Source organism: Petromyzon marinus, chromosome 2 (genome assembly GCF_048934315.1).
Source record: "Petromyzon marinus isolate PM22_M1 ecotype Great Lakes invasive population chromosome 2, UKy_Petmar_22M1.pri1.0, whole genome shotgun sequence".
NCBI lineage: Eukaryota > Metazoa > Chordata > Hyperoartia > Petromyzontiformes > Petromyzontidae > Petromyzon > Petromyzon marinus.
The window spans coordinates 22,567,413-22,586,509 of NC_133668.1; the positions used below are offsets into that span (position 1 = coordinate 22,567,413).

At 42.8% G+C, this 19,097-nt stretch overlaps 1 protein-coding gene across 1 annotated transcript in view; it reads left to right on the forward strand.

Annotated features, from left to right (window-relative positions):
- Nucleotides 1-19,097, forward strand: part of LOC103091751 (aryl hydrocarbon receptor) — a 79,123-nt gene that overhangs the window by 12,688 nt on the left and 47,338 nt on the right. The window contains exon 3 of the mRNA XM_032958913.2: nt 329-516. Coding sequence (XP_032814804.2) covers nt 329-516 — 188 coding nt within the window. The remainder of the gene's footprint in view (nt 1-328; nt 517-19,097) is intronic.

The following is a 19,097-nucleotide window of genomic DNA, read 5'->3' on the forward strand; positions in this document are numbered from 1 at the left end:
AACCTACTTTATACTTTTGTTTTAACGCATTGGTAGACACAATGGTGGTGAGATATGTTTGGTCTCTGCGTGTACTGCCAAGTGTCAACACGGATCCCGTACATTTGATTTCCCATTAATCCCCCTGCAGTGCTTACCCACTAAATCTAAGTGTAAAGAAATCAACATCGCTTCCACCGATACAATTGTGGGAGCTGATACACTCAAAGGTGGGTAGACGGAAGTGAAAACATAAAAAAAAGGTCGAGGAGAGGAGCTGCTGCCCCTTCACCCTGCTCCGACTCACACGTGCGCCTGTTCTTCTCACCGGCACGTGTGCGACGTTTAGCCCTAAGATGGAGGGCGGCCCGGCGGTCAAGACCAACCCGTCCAAGCGGCATCGGGACCGCCTCAACTCGGAGATGGAACGGCTGGCTGGCATGCTGCCTTTCCCCCAGGACGTCGTGGCCAAACTGGACAAGCTGTCCATCCTGCGACTGAGCGTCAGTTATCTACGGGCCAAGACCTACTTCAACGGTGAGTGACGCCACGGCCTGACATGGCCCGGTCGCTCGTAGCTCGAACACGCTCAGTTGCTCCCGGGAGGTCCGCGCGATGCCGGGATGGAAGGTGGGGAATTATAGGAGCTACCATTTGTTGCCAGGTTGCTTTGAAAAACTATATATATTATAGAGCTCAGTCAGCCTTACCTGGTAAAATTAAAAGTTTTTTTTTTATATTTTAGTTTGCAAGGTTGCTGTGTTTACCCAATTTCAATATGGCTCTGTTATCATGCCAATACCGAACAGCCAATTGCAAGCAATTTAGGTGAATTATTGCAATTACTGTTTGGAAATCAAGACTCAATTCTGTCAGTCTTGTGTTTAATGCCTCGTTTGTATTGTTTTTCTTTTTATCTGTTTTGTTTGACCAGTTTTGTTTGCTCCATAGACTAAATATGTCCGCGTATCATTAGCAAACATTGTGAATACTCAATGCATTGAATACATTTTAATTCGGTAATCAGATTAATCGTTACCTGCCTATTGTGCGGATTGACCCATGTAACACTTGGGTCTGTCCTGACATCGTTATGCCATTAATAGTCCATGGTCTGTCAGTTCGCCTGGGCTGTGTCAAGGATCACCGTGATGTCACTACGATTTATGGTGAATGGTGGCCTTTGTTGTTGTTGTGCACAGGGTTACCAAACTGTGCCGTTTAGTCGTGCATAGCAGTGGGCTCTTCCAGGATAATTTGATATCTAATGTGGTGTGTTAATATCAGCACGTGGGAGACAAATACATCTGGATAGAGTGCTATACCGACCTCCCCCGCTTATGCTGTGCTAGTTTATACAGTGATTCCCTGACAGTACTTGTCACAGGAATAAATGACTATTGTGCAGTATATGCCAGCACTACAGTGTATGTAGATCAGAAGGGAAATTTAACGTCGTTTTCTTGTGTGTGTGGGTGTTGGTATTGTGGTTATGGGGAGAGGTAGTGTCGCGGTTAACACGCTGGACTATGAACCTGGCGACCTGAGTTTCATTCCCGCTCTCGAGTAATAACAATGGCAAATATTTGAACCGGTCCTGGGCCTCCCCTAGGCCGACTCAGCCCCCAGTTAGTACCTGGTGCGATGTGTAAACATAGGGATACAAAGGCGGCCGGGTGTGTTGCTGGCCACTCACCCCCACGTGTGCCGTGCCCACCTTCGTAGGTGCTTGCTAACAGGATGTGCTCCGACAGCCTGTTAAGGCTATATGGGGCATCATTGTTTTGTGTATGGTGATTAGCACATTGCGCTACGAATCCAACAACAGGCAATTGACGATTGGCCCCCCGGTGTAACTCATGCATTTTCACTATTCGGAGTAGTCATGATTTGATTCAATAATGAAGTTTATATTTTACATTGTGGTGAATATAGCACATCTAGTGGCTGCAAGGGTCATGTGAACCAATTACATACAACGTATACAACCAAACATAATCGATTTCCAAGTGCATGATTCGATGCATTAATTTTGTTTATATGAATCGTCTTGAAATAAATTAATTAATTGATGCAACGATATATACCTATTTCGCAACGTTAGTTTGAGTGGGGTTAGAACCTGCCCTGGTGCCTCCCGTAGGTCAACATCGCCCTCTATGAACAATTGACCAGGTGAGTAAACATTAGCACTGGGCAGAGAAGAGTTAGACCGCTTTGGTACTGGCCACACCATCTCTTTATGCATCACGCAGTCCTTAAAAGGTCCTTAATGGATTGATGGCACTTGTCCCCAATCGTCTAATAGGCTATTTGGGGGATTTTTTTGTAATGCTTTGTTTACCGTGTGCGCTACATGGGGGGGGGGGACGTGTCACCGTGCAAGTGTTTTTATTCTGGCCCACCGTTGAACGTTGTTGCCGACTCGGGCTATCATCTCTCTGCATCACAGTTAATGTCAGAAGACCAGAATTGACTCGAGTAAATAAAAATGACTCCTTGCACGCATACAACCACCCACAGTTACGGGAAGGAGGTGCATTGTCCGCTTATTCATTTTCTACATGGTGCGGTGTGATTGATCATTGATGTATGTGATGGAAGCATTGATTGACTCGCGGGAATAAATATATTGTGAGTTTTTTTTATATAACACTTTGGATACGATGATTTCTTTACACAAAGTTTCAAACCATCCAAAGCTTCCTTTGAATCAGTAGTCAGTCATGCACAATACCAGGCACTGTGTATGCACTGTCCATTATCGCTGATGTTTCTTTAATCTCTTCACACTCACTCATCCACGTGTTTACTTGGTCCCAGACATCTGTGGATTAACAAGCAGTTACTGTATAGATAATGTAATGTGTGTGTGTGTATAATGTAGTACTGATCTGTTTGATTAGTGAATGCTCATTTTGCACGCCAGGAGCAATGTTGCTATCGATGCATAATTGGCGTGTGCACAGACGTAATGTGAGCAAATGTGTTTTATGGTGCATAAAAATGCCAGTCTTGGGAAAACAACCCCAGAATAGGAAAGCAAGTGAAGATATATCGTGTCACCTTTCAACAGTTGCGACTTTTGAATCTGTTTTGATTGGCCAAGTCTTGCTCGCACACACAGAGGGAGAGTGCTCAACAACACATCTGTTTGCCTTTACCTCCCAGTTCAAGAAAATACCAATCTCGTTACTCACTGGGTGCCCAGTCACCCCTATAGGAGGCCCGCCATGGGTATTGTCCAACTGGAGGCAAATAGCACTCGGGTTTGATGGTGAAGCAGTGTCAAAACCCAACTCTCAAGACCGTTGCAGCAAGCTCCAGACCACTGTGCATTAAATATTTTACACCTACGAACACGCGTAGGTGGGGTAAATAGAGTTGTAGGTAGTAGCTTGGCCGTGTTGGGGGGTGGGGGGGTTTGTTGTCTTGGAACCTGGACTCTTGGGGCCCTGCTGGGGGGCATGGATCCACGCGTAACACTGCCATCGTGTGTGGCATTTGCACGCATAATAAAGTATTAAAGCTTTCGTGACTGCATAAAATTACTCATTGTTTTTTTTCGGTAAAGTCACGTATGTAGAAATACAATAAAATTATATTATTTTTTTGTTTTAATATAATTTTATTGTATTTCTACATACGTGATTTGTACGCATGTTGAACTTCTTTCGCACCGTACGTAGCCAACCGTGCTAATCGGACGTGAGGCAGAAGGACAAAAAAACCAAACGTGTGTTTACCCTCCTCGGCTTCAGTTCCAAAGTTTCACGGTGGCGTTGGTATGCAAATACTACAGTACTCCCGTGTTTGTTTGAATGTGATATGGCAGTCCAGTGAAAACGATTTAAATAACCCCTTCAACTGTTAATTGTGGCATCTCACTGTGACAGCTATTCTTTGTAAACCCCCATTTTAAGAAAACCACTGAAGATCCAGTTCGGAGTGTTTTGATATTAATATTCTTACTGTTGTTACGCGAAGGCATTTTCCAATAAAAATGTAAAGCATAGATCACCGAGGCGCTCAAGAGCGGGTGGGCTCTCACTTGCAGTTAACGTCACTACAGTATTTGTAATTTTAGTGAGTGATGGGTAAACTAATGACTACATAAAAAACACATTGTAAAAATGCAGTTTTGTGCTTTATTCAGTCAAGCCTTACTTAAAGGGCTTGTGCTGCACAGATGTGCTGAGAGAAAAGCACTCTTAACTGAGTCTCAAACAGTGCAGTTGCTAAATGAAACACCCACTAAGCATTTTTTGAAATACCGTTGATCACTTCTATCGTACAAGTTGCATGGTATCAACGACAGCCACAAATAATAGAGGGCACATACATGCCAGTAGATACGTACACCTATGTACGTAACATTGAGCCAGTTGAAAGCGCTTGAGGTAGATGCCCACGTGCATGGTGATTTATACAGAAGAGTCAATGGCGTTCATGAAGTGATCACAAGGGGACCTGATGAGTTGATAGTGCGAGGTGATTATGAAGTGTCAGCTCGCAGCCACGGGTTTTCTGTCCAATGGACAAACCAGTAAGAAATCTACCAATGCAGCTGATTAGTAGTCGCCAAATTGAACAGTTCAAATGTTTTGTTGAACACGTAGGCTTTCACGACCAATATCATCCATAATATAGGCGAAACGTCGTACTCTAATTGTAAATGTGGATTTTCTGTCCAACACACCGGAGTGCTGTACTAGTAACGAATTGGCATGTTCTGTTTAGGTGACAAACCTTACTAATTGGCTGTGTCGGCTGGTGGCGGATTTAACGACTTATTTATATTTACGCGATATAACCAAAAACACCTCTATTACGAGTTCAAATGTTTGCTGTCCTGTCACTGTTTATCATTTCATTGTGGGTATTTGACAGTTCAATCAATAGCAGAAGCTGTAAAGTCATGCCAACACAATTCTAACCCCCATGACTGCACTATTCTTGCAATCATGCCGATCAGACACCCGCAGAGTGAACGGGAAGCCATGTACAATCTCATCACCAGTGACAGCCCAAAGCGATACCCTGCACCCCCACTTACACAGAGGGACTCACTCCTCTTTGCGTCGGTCACCATACTTGTTAATGTCCCCTGCTGCGAATGTTGCATATATTGTGGGTGTATTCTGAATGGTGACTTATGGGTACCAGAGAGTGATTGCATTTTACTTCTGCAATATGATCGCAGCCACTTTTGGTTTGAGTTTTGGCCATCTACACCAGTGGCAATTTGCGTCTGAAGTTTAATGTTGGGCCTCTTCTGGGCCAGTGTAACTTACAATAAAATACAGTAAAACCTTGGATCGCGAGTAACTTGGTCTGCGAGTGTTTTGCAAGACGAGCAACATTTTTTTAAATAAGTATAAATTTGATAAACGAGCGAGGGTCTTGCAATACGAGTAGTACGTATATGCTTTGTTTGCCGAGCGTCACGTGACTGCAACTGATATACGAGTGCTTTGGATTACAAACACGTTTCCGGAACGAATTATACTCGCAATCCAAGGTTTTACTGTAAGTACCTTGTGTGGTCATCGTCTGGTCTCAGGAGACAAAGGTGGTCAGCCTTTGTCTGATGGTGGCCTCCGTCAGTCTATTTGCGTTGGCCTCTACTTGCCTAGGTAGGTGCTTGTTAACAGCACGTGGCCCTGAAACACAGGTACTGCAGACTAAACGGGGCATCTTTGACGTTCACTGCAGGATAACACCTCTTATCGATGGTCCTATTACTCGCAATTTCTCTTACCCGCAGCAGCTATAGGGTTCCCGAAAATTTTGATAATCCATCACCCTACTTTCTATTATCTGCGAGTTATCCGCAAAGTTTTACCCCATAGGTAAGAGGAGAAAAATCACAAATAACCCCGCGGATTATAGGATCCGTGATATTGATCCCCCATATCACCGAGGATAAGAGTTCTTCTATACGTGCATATGTCATCGTATGATTATAGTTTTGACAATTTTACAGTAACATCATTCCAAGAACCGTGCAGGTGATGAATTGAGCTCCTACATAATAATCACACGGGCCTGTGTAAAGAACAATTTAGGAACTACAAATACCTAAATGATGTTTTTGTAAAATGTTTTAATTTCTACAATCCCATGATTGTAGAATTGACAGTCCAGCGCCCAGTCATTATAAACAAATGCAGTTCAGCATCACTTGCTACACTAACTGCTTGCTGTGCTCCTTATAACTGACGCTATGAGTGTTACCACCTGTAATCGTAGTTTTAATATCGATGTAACTTGTCTGTTTCTACCTAGAGTTGGTTGTTGACTGTTGGATAATAATGTAATTCAGTTCAATGATCTCGGGTCTCTTCCCAAGAGCACTGGTTTTCCCATTCATGATCGCGGTATACCTTTCTAAGAATGTATACATTTAACCATGATTGTGGCTTTTTCAAATTTTATTTTTTACGAATACTTTTCACAATCATGCCTAAATGTCACGTTTTAACCGAAGATGTAATCTTCAATGACAAGTACATTCATAACGTAAAACATTGTTTTCATACTGTAGGTACATTTTTAAATTATAGAACATAAACTTTGAAGAAAAAAAACTCACCAAAAAATTCATTATCACATATTATAGGTACGGGCTGGGAAAAACTACAGGTGAAAACAATAACAAACTTGTTTTTGGGAGTCTTTTGATGTTTACTTTTGGCTTAGCGTCGACTTTCAGCCCCGAGTGCTTTCATGTTAGCGAAACTGCACAAGGGACGCTTTAAAAAATGTAACCACAAACAACACCGCCGCTCCTCCTTGCACAGCCCCTAAGAATAAGAACGACCTTAGTTCACCCAATTTGACCTCGCACTTTATGATTAGGTCCCAGTTTTTCCTGTGATCATTCATACTGTTTATAGATACCACGATCTACATGTACAGTTGTTGTAACACACTTGGCAATTCACAACTGCAATATTAACTGCTGATATTACAGATGAATCCATCGACAATTGCTTTAATAATTTCAATTTAAAAAAAATGTAGCTTACACTTGGTGAATCTGACAATTGCTTCTTGCAATTCAACAAATGTGTGACTTGATTTTATAATTAAATCAGAATCTTTATATATCACACTCAGAATCTTAATTTTGACTGGAGGATTCTGATGAGCTATGGAGCTCTTTAACACGCTTTCATTTAACTCACTCTGTCTGTTGTTGTCGTGGTATCCTCAAATCTTGTAACTCAATTTTAACCCACTTCCCAATGTGCTGTCGACTGCAAACTTGGTATATACTTATGTCATACTGATGACAATACTATATTCTATCATAAAAAAATAAAAACTTATATATTTTTAAACCATCTTTTTTATATGTTATGTTTCGGCTTGGGTGTAATAATTGTCCACGCTCAACTCACGTTGGCTGTACATCACCACGGTCCCCTTACGTTGTGGCAAGGTTCGGGGCCACTTCCTGGAGTCGTGGAGTTCTGCCATTACTAGTACGGTACATTTCATAAAAGCGTGTTTAAAAAAAAAAGAATTTTTAAATATTACTTATTTCACATATGTTTAGTATCAATGTATGGGCCACTATTGGCTGGACACTTGATTAAGAATCGATATTAATTAATCGATGCATCGTTACACCCATTGTAATCTGCATTGGTTAACTTGTTGTAGTTCTTGTGAATGAGATGCATAACAGTTGGTCAAATACGTTTCACGAATGGATAATCTTCAATTGAGAAAGTAAAAAAATACACTTTGACTCATGTTCTGTTCAGTGTTTAACAATGCAGTATTTAAATAATAACAATGCAGAGCCCTGAGTAATTCCTTTGTTGGATGAAGGACTTACCACACCGTGTCATTCATGAGGGTTTTTTTTTAACCCTACTTTCAGTTTCAGCTTTTTAATTTTCAGTTTCATTTATTTGGTATAGAGCCCTGTGAGCCATTCGGCTCTTGAATCGGGTGCAACCGCAACAAACAAAAACATGAACAAGAAAACATCTTAAAGTGACTACGCGCAAGCAGAAAAATCCAGAAAAAGTCTTCGAGAAAAAGCACCGTATATCAATGTTGTGTGAAAAAAATCCCGGTGGGATGCAAGTCAAACAATAACAACCATAAGACAATTTAGATTAAAGGAATCAGTCTAACTCTGTACTACAACAAACAAATATGGCTAAACCAAAACGTTTTCGAAATCACCAAAATAAAGATATAAAAGCAATGTAACAGTGACCATAGGAACTGTGATTGAAATTTTACAATAAACGATATACATAACATGTACGACCAAACTTTGCAGCCATAGCTGGCTGCATGAGTCACTCCATAACAGCAGGAGTATCAGTAGGAGTATAAAACATTTTCAATGCTCCTTTAATATCAGCACACTATAAACACATTCCTGCGGAGGGAGCTGGTAGGAACGTTGGGTTGCTCGGTCAATGGGCAGGGTCAACGGCGGCACCACGTGGTGTATTCCGCAAATATGCCCGGCTGTGAGGGCGGGCACAAGCTGGCGTGAGTAGGTTAAACGTTGAGTTTTATAAGGGCACCACGGGGTGACCAGCCCCTCCCACCCAGCCCCACCACTCCCACCCTCCCCACCCAGCCCCTCCCCACCCTCCCCACTCAGCCCCTCTCCACCCTCCCCACCCAGCCCCTCCCCACCCAGCCCCTCCCTCCCCACCCAGCCCCTCCCTCCCCACCCTCCCCTCCCCACCCTCCCCTCCCCACCCAGCCCCTCCCTCCCCACCCAGCCCCTCCCCACCCTCCCCTCTCCACCCATCCCCACCCCTCCCATTTTTGGATGCACAACGGATGGGCAAAATAATCCCCTGTGGGCTGGTGGTGTAACCAGAGGTTCCTACCAGTATCAAAACACAAGATCATACTTTGCAGCGGTCATCCGGAGTGAAACATTTGATTTCAGGCCAACGAATAGCAGTCACAGCTAAGGGTGTACAACTCCTCGAAGCAGTTTTGAGTGAAGATCTCACAGGTAATGATCCAGGTTGCAGTTTATTGGCGCTAGCATTCCAGACCCTGGGGGCATCAATAGCAAAAGCCCTTCCTCCAGTTTTTGTACGGTAATAAGGAATGTGAAGCTGGTAAATGAGCAAAGACCGGAGGTCACATTTGTTCTTCGAAACAGAGAGGAGATCCAGCAGGTTGTCTGTTTTTTTTGTAAGTACCATCGTGAATAAATAAGATCTGATGCACAAGCCGTCGAACATTAAGAGATGTTAAGTTTGACCCAATGTAGAGATCACAGTGGTGGGTCCTATATGGGCAGTTCATTGCAAATCTTAAGGCCGAGTGAGAAATTGAGTCAGGTTTATTCAGTACAGTACTGGGGGCTGATTTATATATGATATATCAGTAATCAAGTAGAGGCAGTATGGTAGCTTTTATCAATTCAAAACGGAACATAGGGGGGAAGCAGTGCTTGTGTCGATACAGAAAACCAATTTTTATTTTTGTCATTTTACCAATATAATCAATATGATCTTCAAAATTCAGTTTTGAATCAAGGATGACCCCAAGATACTTATAGATCTTGACTTGCTCTATTTTATGATTATTTAAGGAATATAATTGGGGAAAAATAACTTCCTGCTTTAGTCCTGGTGAGAAGCATAGCACCTTGGTTTTGGAGGTATTCAGGACTAGTTTAGGAGCAACTAGCTGATGTTGTAGTTTGTTGAAATCACGTTTATTAGTGCAAGATGATGAAAGGGGTGGCCACTTTATGTTAGCCATGGACAGGAATCAAACTCAGGTCGCCAGGTTAAAAGCGCAGGGCCCTATTGACTGCGCCACCCCCCCCCCCCCCCCCGCGATTTATAACAAACGAAATAACAGCCTCTAGGATTCTCTTTGGTTCTTTTGGTAAAGTGCTGACGTCAGCAGTTCTCCTGTTGTGTTTGTTTCACCTGATGACGGTTGCTTGTGTTGCGATCGAAACGTCGTGATCTATTAATTTTCTATCTACGTGACTCTACCGAAAGAACCAAAGAGTTTGCATTCCTGCAGTCTCGAAAGCTTCAAATCAAGATTAGCCTCTAGGATGTTTACAATCAAGGTTTTTTAAAGTCCAGAAAAATCTCGTAACGTTAAATTCAGCTTCATATGTGTTAAACTCGTGGGAGTGATCCAGTGTCACGTTGCATTTCCCTATCAATACATTTACACCGTGAGTAGGAAGTGACACGGTTGAATAGTTTGCATCAGGGCATGTGATGCCCATTGGCTGCGTAGATGATAGCCAAACGGGTTATGTTGAAAGCTCAGGATCACTGAATTGTGAACGACACGGATATGCGAGGACCCGTATACGATACTGTAGAATATTTTTTGCACTCAAATTATTTGTGAGCTGGCTTTTGACTTAATCAAACAAGTATATATATATACCTTTATAGCATATTGCAATTAAAAAGTTAAAATGCCTTTCGCAAATTTATAGTCCTAATATAGATGTACGGAATCCGTTGCTGGCCACTCCTATATGCAAACACACCTTGAACCTTGTTCACTTACACTTTTAAAATGGTTGTTGCCACATGTGTAGCACAGTACTTAATGCTTAATGATTGATGCCTTAAAAAGCCTTCCATAAACGCCCAATATTTGTTTTGGAGGGTGGAAACTCGTCACATAAGACAGTGCATTTAAGAAATCTAACACTAAATCTCAGGACTTGGAGTGGCAGTAAATGGTTTCAGTAACCCATCTTGCCCACAAGTGTACTTTCCAATGTCCGATGTGCTATGAGTTAGAATAAAAATAATAAGTGATGACTTATATGTTACGTGGCCCACAACTCACAATGCATTGGACAACAAATTTACGTGTTAGAAATAAGATGTTCTATCATTTGGCTTGGATTAAAAAAAAAATACATTCAAAAGCAAATCCTTATATTTAGTTTTAAGACGTCTAATAGTCCACGTGGGCACTGAAGACCATGTCTACCGTACACAGTGAAACACACGTAACGTTTACGACAGCACTGTCATACACAAGCTCCTTTTGTCGCGTTCGCTTTGCAAAGGGATTACGTGAATGGTGGAGGTGGCGTGTGGGTGTCCCTGCTTTTCATGGAGGCATTATCTCCGCCTTCGATTAGCACGGTTGGCTATGTACGGTGATAAAGAAGTCCATCGTACACGAAATACAGTTCAGTGGTAGTAGCACTGTCGGGGGGGGGGGGTGTTGGAGGGGGGTATGGTGGAGCAGCCCACCAATAATTGTACCCAACAAATCCCTTGCCATTAAGGGCCCCCGTTGTTTGGGGTTGCAAGTGCGCACAGGAAGGGTGGGGTGGGTGGGGGGGCATGCTGGGGGATTCAGACTTCCAGATGGAATCTAATACTGCGGGGAAACTGCTGAGTCATCGTCTCATCGCACTTGGGTCTGACTCTTGGCACGCTGGATTGTTTTTAGCCTCTGCTCCAATCAACGGGTAAGTTGGTTTGTAAATCTATCCAAAGGTTGAAAAAAAACAGGCCGCAGAGCGCTGCACAGAAGCCAATCGCCTCCAAGGGAAGTTTCAATGTGAGCTCGACACGGCTTTGCGTACGCCAATCGTGCCCCCAAGTTCTGTCAAAGAGGGCTAAGTCAGGAGAATGCGCCTGGATCACACTCAGAAACAATCGTGATGGTTATGGTGACCCTTTGACCTTGCTTCACTCGAACACTAAATCTTGTTGGGGGTAGGCATGACATGTATTTTTTTTTTATATCCGCACAAAGTGCTGTTTAGAATGCATTGTAACCAAACATAACCTGCCCCTCGTGAAAAAAAATTACTGTGGTTCAGCGAGGCACATGCCGCAGGAAGTCCAAGCTTTGATTTCAGTGCTAAGCTGTAAAATGTAACTAAATTAACAACTAATAGCCGTTCAGTAAAATATCGACATTAGCGCAGGCTGCATTAGCACGTGGTTAGGCGGAGGTGGAGACCGTGCGCGTTGAGACCCTTACGCTTGTGCTGTGTGTGCAGTGTTCACTTCATGTTGTGCAGTTCATGTGCATTGAAACCTTGGGTTTTTCCTCCCTTACCACAACTCTTTGACTCATGCGCCAAGCCTGGAAGATGCCATTCCATTTGCTCAGACTGCATGGAACTTGGAAATGCGGTTCAAGTAATAGGTCAAGTCTAGTCCCCCAGCGCCCTTGCTGACGCAATACCCACTAGATTAAGTTTCAAACGGTGGCGATTAAGCGTTGCAAAAAAAAAAACGGTGCGATCGTGAGCAGCCTTCGATTATTCATCCGTGGACCTGCCCAATGATTGTATCACAGTAAAAGGCAGTACAGCAAGTAGGCTGCTGTGTAAATAATTTTCACTATTAAATCATTACAATGTTCAAATGCTGTAGTTGTGTGCAGTGGCCAAAATGGGAATTTTGAAGTGCCGTTACAAAATCTCGTTCGTCCAGCAGTCCATGTTCACTGCCGTTTCCCATTTACGGGAACGTCGTGGTATTGAAAAACGCCGGTAGACGCGTTGGCCTTCTGAAAAGTGCCGGTATGGCATAACCATCATATACCGGCACATTTAATCCACCGTTTATGTGCGTACATTATTTTTCTTATTCTTCCACGTGTCTGTGCCACTCATGTGAGGCTCCGCTGTCCTTGCCAACCTTCTCCACGCTGCCCTGTCCTGCACCATCTCTCTTTACGCTCCTTGGGTTACCGTGTCCGATCGCACCGCATCGCCCCACCTCTTCTTCTGCCTTCCTCTTGATCTCTTTCCTTCCACTTGCATCACTTGCACCTTCTGTCCTGTTGTCTCTCCACGTGACCAAACCACACCATCCTTTTCTCTCTCATCTTCTCTGTGATTTCTACCACCTTGAGTCTTCCTCCCACTGCTTCATATTCTCACCCTGTCCTCCCTTGTTAAATCCAACATCCACCGCAACATCCTCATCTCTGTGACTGCTAAAGCTTGGTCCTCACTCTTTCTTGTGCCCCAGCACTCGGCCCCATACAACAGCACCGGCCTCACTACCGTCTTGTACAATTTTCCCTTCAACCGAACTGGGACCCTATTATTGCACACAACATCCTTCATCTTTCGCCATTTCATCTATCCAGCCCTTGTTCTTGTTCTCTCTCCTTCTAGTGATCCATCAGCACCACATCGTTGCACCCAGATACTTAAAATCGTTCTTCTTCATTAACTGGCCACTGCCAATTTGCAATCCTTCTGCATTGTTTCCAGTGAAATTTTCCACTATGAACTCTTTGTCGGACTGATCCTCAACCCAATCTCTTCAATCTTTTGTGTGCGTACATTATTACATTTTAATATTACTGGAATAAATATTTACACAGTGCCACGGATTGAGAAATCCTGCTTCTTTGTTTAAACTTAACTCAACACCAGGATCCATAGGGACAGTGCTTAGTCTCGGGTGTGTCTGTTACTCAGTCGGCTCTTAGGCAACTATTCTCATGTTTATTTAAAAAACTTGTCATAAAAAAACGTAAAAAAATGTAAATTCTCATCAAGCCCCATGGTGTTAAGTGCAGTTTACAAGTCTGCTTTATGCAGTCTCTCTGGGCCTCTATTTATGTACTATGAAGAAGGGCTTTCATTGCTTGACACGTCGCCTGTTAGATATATATATTTTTCTTTAAGGCCACAGTGTTTCTGCCAAACGTATTGAGTACCTTTTTATTCAACTACTCCACTGATCTAAATTAAGCGAATTTAGAGTGGCTTCATTCAATAAACGCAATACTAGGCCACTTTATTTACATCTATGTATCAATTTGTATATATAGGCCTGCTTCCCATATATGGATTTATATATTTTTTATGAATTTGTAAAATGTTACACACGCTATGTAACACGATTTTTGTTGCTGGGTAGTAAGTGTTATTTTCTAATTACTTATGCCTCAAGTATAGAAGACGGCTATTATTCCCCACAAACTTTCCTTTTGTGACCAGGACTTTATGTGTAGGAATGACACAAATGCACATCGCGTTTTCTCATTGAAAATAGGTAAATTTCAAAATATCACCGTCCAGGTCACAAAAGCAAAGTTTGTGGGGAATAATAGCCATTTTCTGTACTTTTGAGGCATAAGCAAGTGGAAAATAACACTACCCAGAAACAAAATAATACTATTTTTTAGTTACACAATTATCAGCAGCAACAACATTTCGGAAGTCGTGTGCTTTATTTAAAGATTAAGGAACTATGGCGTGTTATTTTTTCCCCTCCATACAGTACGGTGGTTTGGCAGGAAATTGTCTAGACTTACCGGCCACAAACTTACCTTAGAAGGACCATTTTGGTTTTGTTAATAGGCAAAAGATACCCACTGCTCGTATTTTACACAATATCTAAATGTTCAAAAGAGCCCACATCAAAAGCTGTATGAACATTGTCACTAATCAAGAGTCAAACTTTAGCCTTTCACATGGCATAAAAAGTATAAATATCTTTGTGGAAGTAAACATAATTTAAATATTAGATACGGATTTCAACTTAAAGGATGAGTAATCAAAGGTCATATAAAAGAACATTTGGGTCATTGGTTTACTTTAATACTGTACTGAGTTAATTTCTCACAAATTGCCTTGAGTGGACAACATTTTCCAACATAAATGTGCCCTTTTTGTAGAGGTAATATCACAAAGTTCAGTGAAACGCCTGTTATAAGCATACCTTTTAATCAATGTGCATTGATTTCCCCTGTTATCTGAGCTAAGTTAGGTATTGGGAATACTCACCATCAAATTATTCATATCATGCAGGCGAAATTGCATAAGGTCAATTTTACACGTACAATTATCATAAAAATGCATCTGACATGCAAATTAAAATGATGAAAATATTGTTTTAGACGATAATTTGTGTTCAGTGGAGAGGCTGAACTAGGTAAGCATTATGAGGTGAGCTGCAGGGCACAGTAAACCTGTTTGGATCATTATCAAAGTGGAAAAGTACACAATGTTCAACCTCTTTACTGCAAAAGAGTATCAACGTAGCGCACATCGCAGAGGATACACTGTGCAGACGTGTCACACTTAACGGGCGCTCTTTCTTCAAGAATTCGCTATAACGAGCAATTTGAATTTAGACCCATTTGTTCGCAAAACAAGCAGCATATTAACTTATCGAGCGGAGACCAATAAATAAATAGGCGTCCCGTGGTGGCAAGGCGTGCACGGTGGACCACAGCTGTTTGTTTACCAGCTGTGCTGCGTGCCTCGTGTGTTTCATGCTGTGGGAGACGGGGGCCTCGTGGTGGCACTGTGATGGTGGGTGGGTGGGTGGCAGGAGGAGGGCGGTGGTGTAGCGGTCAGTGCGTAGGCGCAACAAACCCGGCGACCCGAGTTCGATATCCGCTCACGGCCAACACCGGTGACGTTTATCTGAACCGGTCCTGGGCCTCCCCGAGGTCGATTCGGCTTCAACTCAACATCGCCACTAGGGAGACAATAGGCGCAACAAACCCGGCGACCCGAGTTCGATATCCGCTCACGGCCAACACCGGTGACGTTTATCTGAACCGGTCCTGGGCCTCCCCGAGGTCGATTCGGCTTCAACTCAACATCGCCACTAGGGAGACAATAGGCTTGCGAGCGTGGTGTTGGCCACCCACCCCTCGTGTGCCATGCCGGTCTTAATAGGTGCTCGCTCACAACACTTTCCCCAACAGTCTGTTAAAGCACTTTGGTTCTTAATGTCTGGTAAGTGTTGCATTTGATGTTTTATTACTTTAAAATTCTAATTGTATTTCTCACGTAAAAAAAGAGTTGTTAAAGAGCGAAACATTTTGGGGTTCTGAAACATGGCTCAACTTTTACCGTGGGAGGGAGTCAATGGGAAAGCGATGATCGTTTCACGAGGTTTTGCTGAACCGAGCAATTATCGTGGAACGTTTCTCCCTCGTTCAAGCGAGACGACACGCCTGCACTGGGATGATGCAAATTTTGAATGTCTGAAAACTGCGCATGAACTTTGGGAAAGATTTGATGAGCAACAGTTCTTACGTAGTAGGGTAGTTCCTTGAAACCTTAGACATTACCGGTAAATCAGGAAAAAAAACCCCACAAAATGTTCTTAAGACGTGTCATAGATAAGACATTTATTTTGACTTGTTTGGAAACATTCTTTTTTGGGAAAGTACACCAGAGACAAACAACTCAACTTCAATTGAACTGTTGTTCAAACTAAACTAATAGTATAGCTTAGGGTAGAACCCATAATGTGCTCGGAATATTACAAAAACAAAGATCCCCCGTATAGCCATAACAGACTGTTGGGGCAATTGCTGTTAGCGAGCACCTATGAAGGTAGGCAAGGTACACGAGGGGGTGGGTGGCCAGCACCACGCCCGACCTCCTTTCCTAAGTGGCGATGTTTACACACCGCACCAGGTACTCATTTAGGGAGGAGGCCCAGGACCGGTATGGATAAACGTCACTGGTGTTGGCCGTGAGCGCAAATCGAACTCGGTTCGCTGGGTCTGGAGCACAGCGCGCTAACCACTACACTACTCCTCCCCCAATATATTGCAACACATCACTACACACCAATTTAAATAATTACCTCGTTGCCTCATGTTGATATGTTATTCAACATGTGGCTGGTTAATTTGGCTGGCAGGGGCAGGTGGCGGTGTTGTAGGAGATCACTGCTCTGACCCCCTCACTCACGTACTTGCACCACTGGTGCCCTGAACGCCATCCACCCAAGAGGCACCATCAATCATGATGAGGACACTGACAATGATGCTTGTTGTTCTTGGTGCATTAAGTAATTTGAAATCTTGATTTAAAGCTTTCGTGACTGCAGTAATTCATATTCTTAGCTCTTTCGGTAGAGTCACGTTGAAGGGAAACAATAAAATAATAAAATATATATAACAATAAAAATTCTCACGACGTTTCGACCATAACACAAACGGTCGTCATCAGGTGTGCAAACCGACACACCTGATGACGACCGTTTGTGTTATGGTCGAAACATCGTGAGAATTTTTATTGTTTAATATATATTTTATTATTTTATTGTTTCCCTTCAACGTGACTTTACCGAAAGAGCTAAGCATATAATTTGAAATCATTTGCAGCTCCACTCTGGTGCTGTTACAGCGGAAGAGATGTTATTCACATGGAATTGTCAACCCTGTAAAAATGTGAAAACAAATATTTGCAAGGCTTAATTTGGATCCAGGAATTTCTGTGCAACGTATATATTGGATTTTCCAAGTGGCCTACACATGTACACAAGTTAACGTCACAGCACTAAACTGTGGTAAAGGTCACTTGGGCTGTGACTTAAAAAAAATATTTTTTGTGCCTGACTTGATTTAAGCCAGGCTGTACTCGACAAAGTAAAATAACATAAAATTACAGCACAGAAAGGTTCAGTGTTTCTCACTGGTGCAGTTTGAACTTCATTGCCGTGTTTCGCATTGTACATACATTTTCATTTTGTGACGAGCCATTGGCTATACAACAGCTGTACACCACAAGCTCCGAATGTGCACTGGTCATGCCATCCGGCCACATTCCTGCCCATTGCACAGTTTTACCGCCACTACTGTAAACTTCCCCTAGCCTTGTCGGCAAAATCAGAGTATTGGCTGCACCACCAATTGCACATAAATCTTAAACAGTGTGGCATAGACATAATAACATGTGCCTGCCTGCCCTTATGCTACAGGTTCCTAGAAAAAAAATACTTAAAAAAATGATTTTTTTTTGCTTTTCGACAATTGGCTGTGGCTAAAATATGTTGAAATGGTAATTTTTAAATTGGGGCATCTACTTTCGTTTTAGTTAAAGTTGTATTTCCTTGCATCAAGCTGCGCGGAGCACAGATTGTATTCGTTTGTTTGGAAATAGTTTTTCATATCTCTGAAGTTTGCATGTAACAAGCATGGTTATTCTCTCCTGAATAATATAATCGGTGCTAGTTTTTAAATGGTACAGCTGATACATCACTGCCGTTAGCTATTTTAGGTTGTGATTCTCATTGAGTGTAACATGAATTAATTTTGTACACTAAAGAGGCGAAATGCCAATTGCAAGATTTGTAAATTGGAGCGTTTTATTTGTACCAATAATTAAGGTCTGATCTTATTTTGAATGTGCGCCTATTCGCTTTTAACATGTTCGTGGGTGACAGCCGCGCCAGACTCGAGCGTTGTAATCGCGAGCACGTGACGGCAGTTAGTTTGGTTAATTTTTACTTCTTCCACTTGTGGTCACGTTTAGCCAGTTGCCTGGCTATTTTACAAGGGAGATCCGTGGTGTGGTGTTTGAGCACAGCAACAACAAAGCAAAGATAAAAAAACCGTAACTATGGCAGAGAACTAGTGCAGGGTCCTTAAGGAAAATTGCACAACATTTACACAGAATAGTGATGTGCTGTGTCACACAGGCGCCAGTTAATTGTCAAAGGGGGGTGCCTCCCGTTCAAAACTGCAGGCCTGGGCTTCATTATCCTTAAACGAGTTATTATAGGATAGCTGTAGGCCAGGGCATGTCCATGTGTACACTGTTGCTGATTCATACAGATGTGAGGTTTTACAGTTCGTAATCTCGCTTATGCTTGTGAAGGGAGAACTTAAAAGTCAGCTCATTTATTGTGTTTTTAATCCACACAAGGATGCCTCATGGTGTAAAAGTCAGTTAACTTGACTTGCATTCCAGGGGTTGCCGGTTAGTTTTCCTGGCAAGGCAGTTCAAGCGATGGGCAAGTTGCTTAATCCCCCATCCTTTGTTCACCCAGAAGTACACTGTAAATGGGTACATGACGTTTATTTGTTCGGAAGGTCTCGTGTAGTGAGATAGTGTGTGGGTAATCCCACCTTTTCCAAGACGTCTAGATAGTGTGGAAGAGTAGACCAAATACAGTACTCTCGAGAGGGGGTCCTACTAGGGCAGGGGTCCACAACCCCCGGGCCACGGACCGGTACCGGTCCGTGACCTGTTAGGAACCGTGCCGCACAGCAGCAGGAGGTGAGAGCGGTGAGTCCGCACGTGGCCCACCCATTTTTTTATTATTTACCACTTCCATCCGCGCCTCTTTCCCGCAGTACGCACTCGTCTCAGTCACGTGGCGTTAGTA